The sequence below is a fragment of the Anomaloglossus baeobatrachus genome, chromosome 2 (assembly GCF_048569485.1).
Source record: "Anomaloglossus baeobatrachus isolate aAnoBae1 chromosome 2, aAnoBae1.hap1, whole genome shotgun sequence".
NCBI classification, from domain to species: Eukaryota; Metazoa; Chordata; class Amphibia; order Anura; family Aromobatidae; genus Anomaloglossus; species Anomaloglossus baeobatrachus.
The window spans coordinates 640,007,419-640,023,481 of NC_134354.1; the positions used below are offsets into that span (position 1 = coordinate 640,007,419).

Below are 16,063 nucleotides of genomic sequence, written 5' to 3' on the forward strand. Positions count from 1 at the left end.
CCTCAAATATGCCTTAAGCGCATCCCAATAGGCCGAGTGATTCTCTTCCACGGAGTTCGTCTCGGTGTATGCCCTGAGCTGATCAGGAATCCTATCATTGGCACCAAAGAGTGACAGCCACCAAGGGTTAATCTTCCGTGACACTTTACGAGATTTACAACCTTCCCACTTAATGCTGACAAATACCGGAGAGTGGTCTGATACTGATCTGGGTAGATGACACACCGATTGTATATGGGCACAGACTCTTTCATTTCCACAGATGTAATCAATTCTAGACAATGAGTTTTTCCCTGGGGTATAACACGTGTATTCCCTCAGTACTGGGTTAAAAAACCGCCACATGTCGCACCACCCCACCTCCTGGAGGAATGCACTCAGTCTAGTTTGCATCGTTGGGGAGATCGGGACCTGTCGGGTGTTGAATCTATCCAGCCCTGTGTTGCTAATCAAATTGAAATCCCCCATGCAGAGCACCAAGGCTTGTGGGAATTGTGAGGCAAACTTAGCCGCTTCATACAAAATTGAGATTCCCATCGCAGGGGGGATGTATATGGCTAAGATCACTATCATGATCCCATCGATGTGAGCCTGGACAAACACATACCTCCCATCATTATCCTTTATGATCTTACCCGGGTCCCACCGCAGTGCTTTATGGACTAGTACCGAAACTCCCCTCGAATATGAGGAATGAACAGAGTGAGCTGACCATTGAACCCAAGGCTTTTGAAGCACTCTTGCGGTTTCCAACAATAAATGGGTCTCTTGCAAACATACAATCTGAGCTTTGGATTTTTTGATATGTGCGAACACTGCCGCCCGTTTCCTGGATGTGCCCAGTCCCCTAACATTCCATGTCATCAAGCTTAAAGCCATTGAAATGTGTCTCCCACTGAATTAATAGGGAAATGTCAAAAACTTAACCCACAGTAGAACTTGGGCAAACGTACCCTTAAATACAAACTATCGGCTGCAAACACACAGCCGAAAGAACTGATCCAGCAGTGTGACCAGGAGAGGGTGTCCCTAGTAACTACCAGGGTGAACCAACGTGGCTAGATGGTGTACTTGGTACGGGGGTGTCCTCGAAACAAGGACTTAAGCTTTTCCTGCAGTCCAACGTATTGAATTACCCTGCAACATAGCCAATTAATCGTTCGTGGGTAATAGAACCCAGAGTAAATGGGCATAGAAATATGGGAAGAAAGAAAGAGAAGAGAGAAGAAAGAGAAGAGAGAAGAGAGAAGAGAGAAGAGAAAGAGAAAAAAAAAAAAAAAAGGGGGGGGGTGTGGGATGGAGGAAAGGTAGTGAAAGGTGGGCGGGGAAGGGGTAAGGAAGAGAGAAAAGGGCAAGGGAAGAGAAGAGAGAAAAGAGAATTTAAGATGGGTGGAAGAAGGGAGAGTGTGAGGAGGAGGGCATACTGGGTGAAGGCTGGGGAAGAGAGAGGGAGGTTGAAGAGGAAAGCTGGAAAGAATAGCAAAAGAAGACTTAGAGGTAGATAAGAAATAGGATAGCAAGGATGGGTATGAGGATGAGATAAAAGGGCTGAGGGATTAAACAAGTAAGTGCGACTAAGAGGGGGGAAGAGGAGATAGGAATGTAGAGGAAATGGGAGAAGAATTTGCAGGCAATCCCAAATCATAAGTGATTATCATATATGGTGACCTAAAAAAAAAAACAAAACAAAAAACCTTAATATAGCTCTAAAGACAAATTTCAGCATCCTGAACTTAAGTGCGTTGCTAAATACTGCAAACCCGGAGTGAAGTCCCATTTTGGATAATGCAGGATAATTCAAGATCGCATAAAAGTGATCCTGGCACCGCAGCAGCGCTCTGGCACTTGTCCCGCTTGAAGTCAGTTCAATCCGGTCCCACCAGCGACGAGAATTCCAGAACTCAATCTGGACTTAGTAACGAGCGCAGTGAGCTCAGGTCCCGACACCCCCAGAGGCACAACCCCCAGCTGCCCAGCCACGAGGGGGGGCTAACCCGGAGACCGGCACAATGGAAGATCAATAATAAACACATCCAGTAACTCACATGCCTCCGGGAGTCTCAGGCGCACCGGCGCCTCCTGATGGAATCGTCAATTACTCAACAAACTGGAACCAAAAAAGCAGGACGCGGCCGCAACTGCGATCCCGAGCACCGCTCCACTCGTATGGCAGGAGGGATGAAGGAAACAGAAATATTTCGCGCCTTCAATATCAAGGGACGCCGAGTATCTGCATAGGATGATCCTAAAGCTATCGCAACAGCGATTTCAGACGTCCCAGGGAAAATAATAATAATTAATAATAATAATAATAATAATAATAATTTTATTCATTTATATAGCGCTATTAATTCCATAGCACTTTACATACATTGGCAACACTGTCCCCATTGGGGCTCACAATCTAGAGTCCCTATCTGTATGTCTTTGGAGTGTGGGAGGAAACCGGAGTACCCGGAGGAAACCCACGCAAACACGGGGAGAACATACAAACTCCTTGCAGATGGTGTCCTTGGTGGGATTTGAACCCAGGACCCCAGCGCTGCAAGACTGCAGTGCTAGCCACTGAGCCACCGTGCCGCCCGAATCGTATCACCGACCTCACTCCAAAGGAGATGAAATAAACAAATCAGAACCGCGACACCATCACAACAGCGATCCTCCCGACGTCGCTCAAGCCTGTAACGCATCAGCGCTTCCTCTTCAGCGTGTTGATCCAGTCATCCGCCTCCGCAGGAGATGTAAAGAACAAGGATCGCTCTTGATGAACCACTCTGAGACGAGCCGGGAAGATCATGGAGTAAGCAATTTGGTGATCTCTAAGGCGTTTTTTTACCTGAATGAAGGATGCCCTCGTTTTCTGGAGAGACGCAGAGAAGTCAGGGAAAATCAGTATGGGAGCATTATTATGTAGGATCGGGCCTTTGCGTCGCGCCGCACCAAGGATCGCATCTCTATCCCTGCTGCTCAGCAGTCGGGCCAGGAGAGGTCTAGGCTGCGCTCCCGGGGGAGGAGGTCTGGCCGGTACCCGGTGGGCTCTTTCTATAGCGAATGCCGCTGACAGCGTCGCATCAGGGAAAGTTTCAGAAAGCCATGTTTCCATGAACTTACATGGGTCGCTCCCTTCTGCCCTCTCCGGCATCCCCAGAATTCTTAAATTATTGCGACGCAGGCGGTTTTCCAGATCGTCAGCCCTTTGCGCCCAGTTGTTTGCCGCGCTTTCCAAGGAGGACAATCTGCCTGGCGTCGCTCTTGCGTCGTCTTCCAGCGTGGAGATCCGCTGCTCCGTCTCCTTCACCCGCTCTCTCAGATTTTGCAGATCCAGCCGGAGGAGCCCCACATCTATCTTAACCTCCTCGATTTTGCCCGTCAGCGACACTTTTGAATCCTGGATCGCCGCAAGTAATTGTGAAGTAACTTGCTGCAAGGTTAGCTCCTGCGGTTCCTTGGATCCGGCCTCCATGCTCTCCTCCTCCTCCGCCTCACTGGATTCCCGCTCCGACTGCTTGCCGACGCCATCTTGCTGGGAGTCCCGGGCAAACTTCTTCAGCTTTTCAGCCGCCGCTGCGCTGCGACCTCTGCTCATGGTACCGATCAGAATGCTCACCGCACCACAGGTAATCCAGAGGTGTATTTAGGCACCAATTTCGGCAGGATTAATAGTATTTTTCAGCGTTGGACTGCGGAGCTGCTCTCAGATGCGACCGCTCATGCTGCCTGCTGGCCACGCCCCCCTGAAGTTCACCTTTAATCGCTTTAGAAGTTTTTCTGGGCTCTCTTGTTACCATTTGTCTTGTCCGTCTCTTTGGTTTGTCATCAATTTTCCTCCTGCAGTCACATCCAGGGAGGTTGGCTACAGTCCCATGGATCTTAAATTTCTGAATAATATTGCTAACTGTAGTCACAGGAACATCAAGCTGCTTGGAGATAGTCTTATAACCTTTATCTTTAACATGATTGACTATAATTTTCTTTCTAATCTCCTGAGACAACTCTTTCCTTCGCTTCCTCTGATCCATGCTGAGTGTAGTACACACCATGTTACCAAACAGCACAGTGAGTATTTGTAGCCCTATACACAGGCCCGCTGACTGTTTTCAAGATTGTAGACACCTGTGATGCTAATTAGTGGACATACCCTCATTTAACATGTCCCTTTTGTCACATTATTTTCAGGGGTGCCATCATTTCTGTCCAGGCCTATTTCATGAGTTTTATTTTTTTTGAAAATTCTGTGGAAGCATGGTTGAAAAGCAATGTCTGACTTTCATTTTCATAAATTTTTTATTTAGTATTACTTTTGACAGATTAACGTTATTTCTGTGACCATGGTGGGTTTTTCTCTATATATATACATATACATATAACATCTCACCCTGAGTGTTCTGGAAGTAGTGCCTCCACAGTGGTCGGATCTTGTCTTGGCCACCAACGTCCCAAACTGTGAAGCTGATGTTCTTGTATTCCACTGTTTCTACATTGAAGCCTGTGGGGGGAGAAAGTAGAATAAGTATTTGAGACTGCTGAGGTATTGGAGAGTGGAAGAAAGAAAGAAAAAAAAAAAAAAAGAGAAGAAGAATATACACACACACACAATCATTCTGTACTCTTTTTTATGACAACATGACTACCAGCACTATGGTAGTCAACTGAAGCCATCATAGTTTGCCACTATGGGGGAGGGGGGTTTATCTTTCCCTGTTCATCAGAAAACAGGGCATAAAAAAAAATTGTAAAATTTGAGAGGCATTTGTGACATTTTGTGACTTTGCCATTTTTTGCTGGACCCGACACTTTTTCAAAGGAGGGGGATCAGTAAGTAGGGTGTTGGATTAGCACTGTGCAACAAATTTCCTACAATGTACGCCAGAAAACTTGTATTTGTTGTAGCCAAAAACTACACCAGCTCATAGCTGCTGTCACATGGGTAGCCAAAGATGACACTACTTTATTTAGGAACTATATAACAATACTATTTATTCATTAATATAGCGCCATTAATTCCATTGCGCTTTACATACATCAGCAACACTGTCCCCATTGAGGCTCACAATCTAAAGTCCCTATTACTATGTCTTTGGAGTGTGGGAGAAAATTGGAGAACCCAGAGGAAACCCACACAAACACGGGGAGAACATACAAACTCCTTGCAGATGTTGACCTTGGTGGGATTTAAACCTAGGACCCCAGCGCTGCAAGACAGCAGTGCTAACCACTGAGCCACCGTGCTATCCTACTACTTCTAGGTGTAACAAGGAAACACCTAAGCAAGTCCCTTTGAAATTGATGATGCAAAATGCAAAGGTCCAGATGCATCTGTATGGTTTTTTTCTTCTTTTTTTATACTTTTAAAATTACTTTTTTTTTTCTGTTTTTATTCAGTTTTATTATAGCAGCTTATATAATATATAGAAGCAGAAAAGTGGACAGTGCAATTCACAATTATCACTGTAAGCAAATAAAGTAAATTACATTTTTAAGATTAAAATAAAATGTTCATCATTCTTTCCAAAGCTGCATGCATATTCTGTAGAGTTGGTAGCAGACATGTTATACAGCAGCGAATAAGTCAATATAGATATAACCAGACAAATAAAAAGTTAAGTAAGAAAAAAAAGGGAAAAGAGAAAGGGATAAGGTGAAGGGTTACAAGGTAGGCCGTTACAATGACACTCCCTCCTCAGTATGTCAACCTGGGAAGGTCTGTGCTTGGTTTATGTTACCCATATCATAAAGTCAGGGGTAGTTTTGATGTGGACTTGACTTTTCCATAGGAACCCTACTTCACATGCGGATTTATAAAATTCAGCAGTAAAGGATTTTATTCTCAAGACATGATCTTAAAATCACATCTAATTTATTTTTTTACTCCCCTTACTGCATGAAAAAGGGTTTGAAAGGGATTTGTCAGCAGGTTTTTGCTATGTAGCCTGCCAATACTATGATGTAGGGGCTGAGACATTTGATATCGGGGAGGTATCACTTATTAGCTGTGTGTTGTTGTTTCAATAAAATGAGTGTTTTATCAGAAGATTATGACTGCGGGACTAAAGGGCCATTTACACGCTGCGACATCGCTAACGATATATCGTCAGGGTCACGGTGTTTGTGACGCACCTCTGGGGCCGTTAGCGACATCGCAGCGTGTGACAGGCAGGAGCGACCTTAAACGATCGCAAAACAGACAAAAATTGGTATATTAGAGGTCGTCCATTTACCAAAAATCGTTGTCTCGTACGTAGCGATGTTGTTCGTCATTCCTGCGGCAGCACACACCGCTATGTGTGACACCGCAGCAACGAGGAACATCTCCTACCTGCGTCCACCGGCAATGCGGAAGGAAGGAGGTGGGCGGGATGTTACGTCCCGCTCATCTACGCCCCTCCTCTATTATTGGACGCCTGTGTTAGAAAGGAGGCGGTTCGCCGGCAACAGCGACGTCGCAGGGAAGGTAAGTCCGTGTGACGGGTGTTAGCGATGTTGTGCGCCACGGGCAGCAATTTGCCTGTGTCGCACCACCGACGGGGGCGGGTACGCTCGCTGGCGATATCGGTACCGATATCGCAGTGAGTAAAGTACCCTTAAGTCTAACTATGCCCCCAACACTGATTAGCAGCTCACTGTCAGTATCCAATGTACACAGAATTCTGTGATGTGGCAGGGTTAGCTTTAGGAGCATCTAAAAATGCTGAATGTGTCAACTACTGCACCCAGTAAACTAAGTGGTACATCCCTGGAATAAGGATTTCTTTTCTTACATTGAAGCTGTTAAAAGAAGTGACAGAAGACGGAACTGTGCTCAGCAATGTTGTTTTGACACTGGTGTGAATTATGTCCATTTTTGGAGGTGCTTTTTCATCAGATACTGTGCACCAATCGTAATTTCTATCAGTTTTTCTGATTTGGCAAAAGGTCTCTATTCATCATAGCGCTAAAGAATAAATGGCACTACAATAATAAATCATAATAATAATAATAATCAAGAAACTGATTTAGAGAGTTTGGACATTATATGGCAAATTGTTTTTAGGTGCAGTGGACTTATTATTAACAAGAAGAGGCGTTCTATGGGACTTTACCTATAGTTGGAATTGTGGTCACGATCTCTCCAAGTTTAAGCTTGTATAATATGGTGGTCTTTCCAGCAGCATCAAGTCCCACCATAAGTATTCGCATTTCCTTCTTTCCAATAAGACTTTTGAGCAGATTTCCAAAAATGTTTCCCATGGTTCTTTTCACAGGATCGCAAGTATAATCAGGTAAAGACAGTAGGCGGCTTGTGCTCTTTCCTGAAATGACAAAACACAAAGCAAAATTGAAATCTGAAAAAATAAGATCAGAATGGTTTAGACTTATATGTTGTAGCCACCTCTAAATATGGACTGCTGCATAACAGCAAAAAGTACAAGTATATCCAGCCCTACCCTACGACATCACCACTCCAGCATTTGTTGGGGAGACGATTCGGCGCTGTAGTGGCGCTTTAAATGTAAGCCCCCTGCCCTGTCATATACTCACCATCCGGCAGCTTCATCATTTTTCAGCACTGCTCCTGCACGTCATCTTGTGCCCATAACTTCCGGATTGGCTGGAAGTCAGAAGTGACATCACAAGGTCTCTATGCCATTCTATTAGTGATGAGTGAGCACTGCCATGCTCGGTACTTGTAACGAGCAGTCGGACACTCGGATGGGCTTGACTCCTGTACTGTGTACAATGGAAGTCAAGGAGGAACGAGTATTTTTCAAGAAGATTTTCCAGAAAAATGCTTGGGTTCCCCATAGATTTCCATTATACAGTTCTCGGTATCGAAGTTGAGTCCATCTGAGTGTTAAACTGCTCGTTATGAGTACCGAGCACCCGAGCATGGTCGTGCTCACTAATCATTTTTTGGGTTTTTTGATGCAGTTTTGTCTCTTTTTAGTATGTTATGTTTTAGAAAAAGCTGTTTTATTTTTGATACTTCCTGGTATTTGGCTTTAAGAAATGTTTATTGATACAGCTATGTGCAGATTACATGTGTTTTTAGTGTATTTCTACAGTAGAAGCGCACTACAAATGCATGTGCATTTTTACCTGTGGATTTTTTTCATCCAAGGTAATATCTGCACATAAAACTCAGTGTATGGGCACTGTCAGAAGGCCGTATTACACGGATGATGATCACATTGCAATGCTCAGACTGGCCGGCGGCTCTCCTGACCTGAACGTGAGAGCTTCATAGAAGTTTCCCACTGACTTCCATTATACTTGGTACACAAGTTGAAGCCGTCCGAGCATCTGACTGCTTGTTACAAGTACCAGAGCAAGGTAGTGCTCGCTCATCACAAAACTCTATGAAAGCCAGAACAAGGTTCTCATAGACTTACATTGATTTGTGAAACACTGGAGATGCCAGCAGGTCATAAAGCACAGTGTCACGCTAGGTACGGGGAAGTACCAAGCGATCAGTGACAGGGAAGGGAAATCCTGTGCCTAGGGAAGGGGGAGATGGTGACCACTGACCAAACCTACTGCTGGTTCCTGGGGTTGCTTACCACCCTAGATAGGTTCCGCACCTATGCACCAAGCCCTTGGAATCCCTAGTGCTGGACCCTAAATAGGGAACGGGTGGGATGAGGTCTTTGTCAAACCAACTAAATACTAGAGAATTACAAAGAAAGAGAAAGTTTGCACTCTGAAATCCTAAAGCATGAAAACTATGAATGCATGAATATAGATATGCATTACTGCTAAGGAAATCTTAGAAAAATTAGATATTTAGCATACAAAAATGCCCATTTTTATATCTTCCCAGTCGCCATGTCACATCATATCTCGTAACTGAGTATCTACTCTATAAAGAAGCCTTTCTCTGGGTTTAAAAACGTCCTGGGTATAGACAAGAAGGAACCTGCTATAGAGAATAAAATACCCTGTGGCTAGTGGGGGAGGGTTGAACGGTCAGGAGGTATGACCCCATTAATCCAGCAAAAAGACTGATGGCACTCACCAAACTGCAATGTGCATAACTGAACATTACATAAAATTACAAAAAAAAGAGACAGTTTGCACTAAGAAATGCTAAAGCATGAAAACCATGAATATAGATATGCATTACTGCTAAGGAAAATGAGATATTTAGCATACAAAAAATATAAAAATGGCAATTTTTATATGCTAAATATCTCATTTTTCTTAGATTTCCTTAGCAGTAATGCATATCTAGATTCATGCATTCATAGTTTTCATGCTTTAGCATTTCAGATTGCGAACTGTCTCTATTTTTTGTAATTTTATGTCATGTTCAGTTATGCACCTGTTCACATTGCAATTTGGTGAGTGCCATCAGTCTTTTTGTCTAAACACTAGAGAAGACACAAGGAGGACACACAGGGGGGAAAATGCATGAACTACTTATCCATAGATGACTCAGGTAAAAGTTCAGAAAGGTTTCAGCAATGATACCACAGATGAGTACAAGCCTCCTTCTTGCAATCAGAGCTTTTAAGAACAGAATAATATCACCAGCACAAGTCCAGGGAAGATGTAAGTATTTAAGCACATGGAGAATACTGATAATCAGCAGCTGTGACACATCCATGTGAGACAAAGGGAAAAAAAAACGCTTGACCGCATGACACTGAATTGAATGGGGTTTTTTTTGTGTGTTAAAGATGCGCAAAGATAGATGATAGATTTTACAACTATTAACCAAATAAATAAATGACGAGGGCCCCGCCATTTTGCTGAACCAGCAAAGGTAACAGAACAGTGCATTTTTATTGTGTTTTTTTTTAGGCGTTTGAGTGCAATTTTGTCACAAATCTTCATGCAATCCCTTATGCCAGCAAAGTCAATGACAATTTTGAAGTTTGTGCACGTTGCTTTTTTCCCCTGTAGATTTGCAGCAGAAAAGCTGCATAATGTCAATTCCTTCAGCTTTAGTCCACTCCAAATGCATGAAAAACGCATTGGAAAAAAAACGCATCAAAAACGGGGCAAGATCCTGCCAAGAGATGCAGATTTGGTACAGAAATTTCTGCAACCAAATATTCAGTGCGTACATATAACCTAAAGCAGAGAGCTGGTGGATGATATTATCAGGCTGGCAAAGCTCATGGTTATTAGGCCCTTTTTAACCTAAACAAAAACAGTCTGCAGCTGTCCCAGGAGTGGCGCATCACATTTGATGCGTCAATCTTGGCACTTCACTGTGGCTCTTCCCAATTGTCCTGGTGTGTTAGAAATCGGAGTAATGATTTATTGGGTTGATGCCAGCCGTGTAATATCAGCTGGCATGAAGCCCTGTTGTCAGTGATGAGAGGGGTCTATCAAACACCACCAGTACTAAACCAGTTAGTAAAAAGAAAAAATCCCACACACAAAACAATAATTTATTTCAATAAACACTCCCTGAAACTTTCCTGGAATTGCCTATAAGCCAAGTCTATGGAGTGTCAGACCAATGCTCCACAAACGCGGTCGGAATCCCTGGACCACGTCAGAGCAGGTGGGATTTTTTTTTCTCTTGAATAAAGTGTTCAATGAGGGTAAGCATCTTGATTTCTTTTTTTGTTTGTACTTGTTTCAGATATCCTTTTTTGGACTACTATGGACTCTGTGGACTATAGCGGAGCGGCATGGTTTTTTTTAATGTTATAATAAAATGGTAAACAAGGGAAAGGTTTGTGGCGTGTTTATTGAAAAAAAAATATTTTTTCGTGTGTGTGTCTTTTTTGGATTTCTAATAGAAACCTTTCCATTACTAACACCAAGGTTTTATGCCAACTGACAACCTTATAAACCATTACCCCAATTGTAACCACAATCGGAGTAATGGAGAAGTGCCAGAATTGGTGCATTTAATGTGATGTGCCAATTCTGGGGCAGCTGTGGGCTGGTATTTTTAGGCTGGGTAGGGCCCAATCACAATGGACCTTCCCAGCCTCATAATTTTAGCTCAAAGCTGGCTGCTTTACCTTTGCTGGTTATGAAAAATTGGGGGAACCCCACATTAAAGTTTTTCAATTAATTATTTGGCCAATAGCTGTAAAATCTGTCTCTCTGTCTATCACCTTTGCACATCTTTAACACATAAAAATCTTTAAATTTCTTGAATGCATATAATTCTGGTGCATGTCATACGGATGACACATGGATGTTATCCGTGTGCTGTACGTGTTTTTCACAGACCCATACACTTCTATTGGCCCTTGTCACCCGGCTGAAGCTAATAAACGGACATGTCTCTCTGTGCGGATAAAACGGACACAAGTGCGGTTCACACAGACAACAAGGAAGAGTGAAAATCAACACAGACGTGAGAAGGGGGCCTTAGACTGGAGTCACAATTGCGATTAACTCGCACGAGTGCAATGTGAGGAAAATCTCGCATTGCACTCGGACCAATGTTAATCAATGAGGCAGCTCAGATCTGCTATTTTTTTCTCAGTCCAAATCGGACTAAGAAAAAAATCGCAGCATGCTGCGTTTTGGTGAGTTTCTCGCGCGAGTCTCTTCAATGCAAGTCTATGGGTGCGTGGGGGGGAAAAAAAAAAAAAAAGGATGTCACATGGACGGCACACAGACCATCCTAGTGACATCCGTTTTTCTCAATAGATTTCTAGCAAGTAGCAGAGAACACTGTAAATGCTCCTGTACTTAACATGAATAGCAGCTGCTGAGGGTAAAAACTGATTGCACACTGACAGCACACTGATGAAAAGTGAGAAGAAATCGTCCAACTTTCTGGCATGAGAATCGGACCAGCCTTAAACAGAGCAGTTGACTAGGAGATACCTAGCCCTGCAGTAACAAGTTCCTGCTGATAAAATGCTGATTTTATATAACAGCAACACACAGCCTAAAAAGTGACAACACTGGAATCAGGCTCTCAGCTCCCCTATATCATTCTGCTTTCAGATTACAAAGCAAAAATCTTAACTCACAGATTCCTTTTAAAAGGAACTTTGCATACATATTTTTACTTGCTGTAAAAACAATAAAAAACAACAACAGGTACCAATCCTCCAGGTCCACTGCTCAGGCGACTGCAACAATGACTTGTCTACAGCTCTGCAACCTACCACTGGGCTCATTGGCTTGTACCATCTCAATTGGCAGACCTGCTGAGCCTACTGATTGGCTGCAGCGCTCACAGATATCATGAGCTTCCATACTGCAACTCTATTCTATTAATTCCTGCAGGGAGTCTGCTAGAATGAAGTTACTGGTTCAAAGATTCTGGGCAGTTACACAACATTACAGTCCTGATTCATCAAGACACATTTTGGATATGCGTGCCAGGCAGTCGCCCTATATAAGGGTGTCATAAATGGAGTTATTATACAGATCAGAGGCTGGGGGCCTTTGGATTTCTGCCTGCACCTCCCCCAATGATGTAAAAATAGAATTCCAGCGCAAGTAGCGTAGAAAACCTGCATTTAGCGTGATAAATCTCTCCAAATGGGTTTCAACCATTTTCCAAAGTGCAATTAGGTCAATAAGATTCTAATAGTTCTGTCAGAAAAGAAAATTCATAGGGGACGATTCATCAAGACTCGGTGAAAAGTCCACTCTAGCAAAATACGTCAAATTCACTAAGAGGCATGACATTTTGAGTCACACTTGTAGGGGGATCGCATCGCCCAGACGGGTCGCCCGCTCTCCTGACAGCAGCGGGCAGCGAGTCACACACACAGTCTGAGGCCTCTTTCTCATGTCCGTAAAAATCACGCACGTTTGCGTATTGCCCTCCGTGTGCTGTGTTTATGGCACACGTGTGTTCTCCGTGAAAACACATGGAGAACGGGAAATTTCTACTCACCTGTCCCTGGTGTTGCTGTTCGTGGTGCTGATCTTTGGTCTCCGGTCCTGCCGACTCCCCGCTGCTGCTGCTTCCGGCCCGCAGTGGAGTGAATATGCAATGAGCATAATGAGCGGGGGTCGGAAGCAAGAGACAGCAACGGCAGAGACAGCAGCGCTGGAAAAGGAGAGTATAGAAATTCATTTTATTTCACAGACACGTGTTTTCTCCAGTGCGTGTCACACGGTTCACCTCTGTGCGGTTTGTGTGTGGTCCGTGTGACACCCGTGATGCCGGTAAAAAACGGACATGTCTACGTGTGGAGCACACGGGCACACGTATGCTCCACACGGACACACGGTCCATGGCAAAACACGCGCATTGATTTTAATGGGTCTACGTGTGCCCGTGTCTCCGGTACGTGAGGAAACGGACCAAACACGTACTGGAGACACAGACGCGTGAAGGAGGCCTGAGAGAGATATTTTAACTCTACAGTTTTGATGATTTTGTAAAGATAAGTGCCATGTATGAACTTTTATTTTTAGGAGTTGCTGTGTGTCTCATGCATATCTTCTATCTCCCAATATCCTGAATACTAGATAAACATTTATTGAAGAAGGAGCCAGAAAATATGTACAAGGTTATAAGTGCAGTCTACTGCTTGTAATAACTGTATAGAGTTCTGAGAAGATGTATAAGAAGTAACATGCAGAGGATAATTTAGTTTATACAGTATAAGGCCTCATTAGAAGTCAGTTTTTCATGCAAGTTACCAAAGTCAATAGCAGGTGAAAGTTTGGGCACCCCTGGTCAAAATTACTGTTATTGGTAACAGTTAATCAAGTTACAGATGAAATGGTCTCTAAAAGGCATACAGTTAAAGATGACACACTTCCTTTGTATTTTAGGCAAAAAAAATAAAAAATAAATAAATGATAAATTATGTATAATTTTTACCTTTTATATTTTAAAAGTAACAAAAAATGAAAATTGGCCTATACAAAGGTTTTGCCACCCTGCATGGTTAGTACCTAGTGGCAGCCTCTTTGACAAATATCACAGCTTTTAAATGCTTTTTAAAACCAGCCAAGAGTGTTTCGATTTATGTTTGAGGGATTTTCATCCATTGGTCCTTGGAAAAGTCTTCCATTTCTGTGAGATTCCTTACTCGTCTTGCATGCACTTCTCTTTTGAGATCTAGCCACAGATTTTTAATGATGAATGATGTTCAGATCAGACACTGTGAGGGCCATTGTAAACCTTCAGCTTGAGCCTTTGAGGTAGTCTATTGTGAATTTTGACGTGTTTAGGATCATTATCCATTTGTAGAAGTCATCCTCTTTTCAACTTCAGCTTTTTTACAGATGGTGTTATGTTTGCACCAAGAATTTGTTGAAATTTCATTGAATCCATTCTTTCCTCCACCCGTGAAATGTTCCCCTGCCATTGTCTATAACACAACCCCAAAGCATGATTAATTCACCTCCATGCTTACTGGATGGCGATATGTTCTTTTCCTGAATTTCTGTGCCCTTTTTTCTCCACACATACTTTTTGATAATTGTGGCCAAAGAGTTCTATTTGAAATTCATGTGTCCATAGGACTTGCTTCCAAAATGCATTAGACTTGTTTAGATGTTACTTTGCATACTTCTGAGGCTGAATTTTATGGTGAGGATGCAGGAAATGTTTTCTTCTGAAGACTTTTATATGGAGGTCATGTTTGTGCAAGTGTCTCTGAACAATAGAACAACGTACCACAACTCTAGAGTCTGTTAAATCTTCCGGAAGGTCTTTTACAGTCAAGCAGGGGTTCTGATTTGCCTCTCTAGCAATCCTACCAGCATCTCTCACAGAAACTTTGCTTGGTCATCCAGACCTTATCTTGACCTCCATTATTACTGGTAACTGCCATTTTTTAATTACATTTTGAACTGAGGAAAGGGCAACTTGAAAACACTTTGCAATCTTCCTGCTTTGTGGGCCTCTAACATTTTCATTTTCAGAGTGCTAGCCTAGGCAGCCGCTTAGGAGAACCCATGGCTGTTATTTTTTTGGCACAAGGTTAGAGGAGACTGGGTGTTATAAAACTGAAATTTGCATCACCTGGCCTTTCCTAGCGATGATCATGAACAAGCCATTTCCCTAACAGTCTAATTAAGGTCTGAAACCTTGGTCAAAGTTATCGGAGCACACAAATATTCAAGCATGCCTATTTTCCTTTTTGTTCATTTTAAAATGTAAAAGATGAAAGTATACATATTTTTTGCCTAAAATACAAAAGGAAATTTATAATTTTTACCTTTATGCCTTTTAGAGTTAATTTCATCTTCAACTTGCTTAATTGTTCACAATAAGGCCTAAGCCACACGGCGAGAAAAACGGTGCAAGTGGAGTGCGATAAAACATTGCATTCCACTCGGACCAATATTAGCCTGTGTGTCAGCACACATGAGCGATTATTTTCTCAGCCTTAATCGGACCAAGAAAACAATCGCAGTGTGCTGTGACTTTGGGTGCGAGAGAGCGAGTCTCGCATTAATCAAGTGTATGGGGCGAGAGAAAAATCGCACTGCACTCGCGGTACACTGGTGAGAATGGCAATAGTTAGCTACAGAGGAGAGAGGGAGAGAAATCCCTCCCTCCCCTCCGCAGAGCCGGCCCGCCCCCGCAGCTGTGGTCCGCTCGCATAGTTGGACCTCAGTCGCAGGGTATTTCGCATGACACTCGGCTCCTGCTGTGCTGCCAGCGTGAGCTGAGTGTAATGCGAGGATCGCACTAGTGCCCCGTGTGGCCCCGGCCTAACAGTAAGGCCTAAGCCACACGGCGAGAAAATCGGTGCGCGTGGAGTACAATAAAACATCGCATTCCACTCGGACCAATTTTAGCCTGTGTGTCAGCGCACATGAGCGATTATTTTCTCAGCCCTAATCGGACCGAGAAAACAAGCATGCTGCGATTGTACTGCAAGACTCTTTTCTCTCGCACCCATTCAAGTGAATGGGGCGAGAGAAAAATCGCACTGCACTCGCAGTACACTGGTGTACCGCGCGTGCAGAGCGAGAATCGCAATAGCCGGCTACAGAGGAGAGAGGGAGAGAAATTCTTCCCTCCCCTCCACAGCGCCGGCCCGCCCCCCGCAGCTGTGGTCTGCTCGTACAGTCGGACCTCAGACGCAGGGATACTAGTATGACACTCTGCTCCTGCTGTGCTGCCAGCGCGAGCAGAGTGTCATGCGAGCATTGCACTAGTGCCCCATGTGGCCCCGGCCTA

The 16,063-nt window shown here is 43.6% G+C and overlaps 1 protein-coding gene across 1 annotated transcript in view; it reads right to left on the minus strand.

Annotated features, from left to right (window-relative positions):
* ARF3 (ARF GTPase 3) overlaps positions 1-16,063 on the minus strand; it is a 52,210-nt gene that overhangs the window by 16,276 nt on the left and 19,871 nt on the right. The window contains exons 2-3 of the mRNA XM_075336932.1: positions 7,080-7,289; positions 4,376-4,486 (exon numbers count right to left, since the gene is read on the minus strand). Coding sequence (XP_075193047.1) covers positions 4,376-4,486; positions 7,080-7,227 — 259 coding nt within the window. The 5' untranslated portion in view covers positions 7,228-7,289. The remainder of the gene's footprint in view (positions 1-4,375; positions 4,487-7,079; positions 7,290-16,063) is intronic.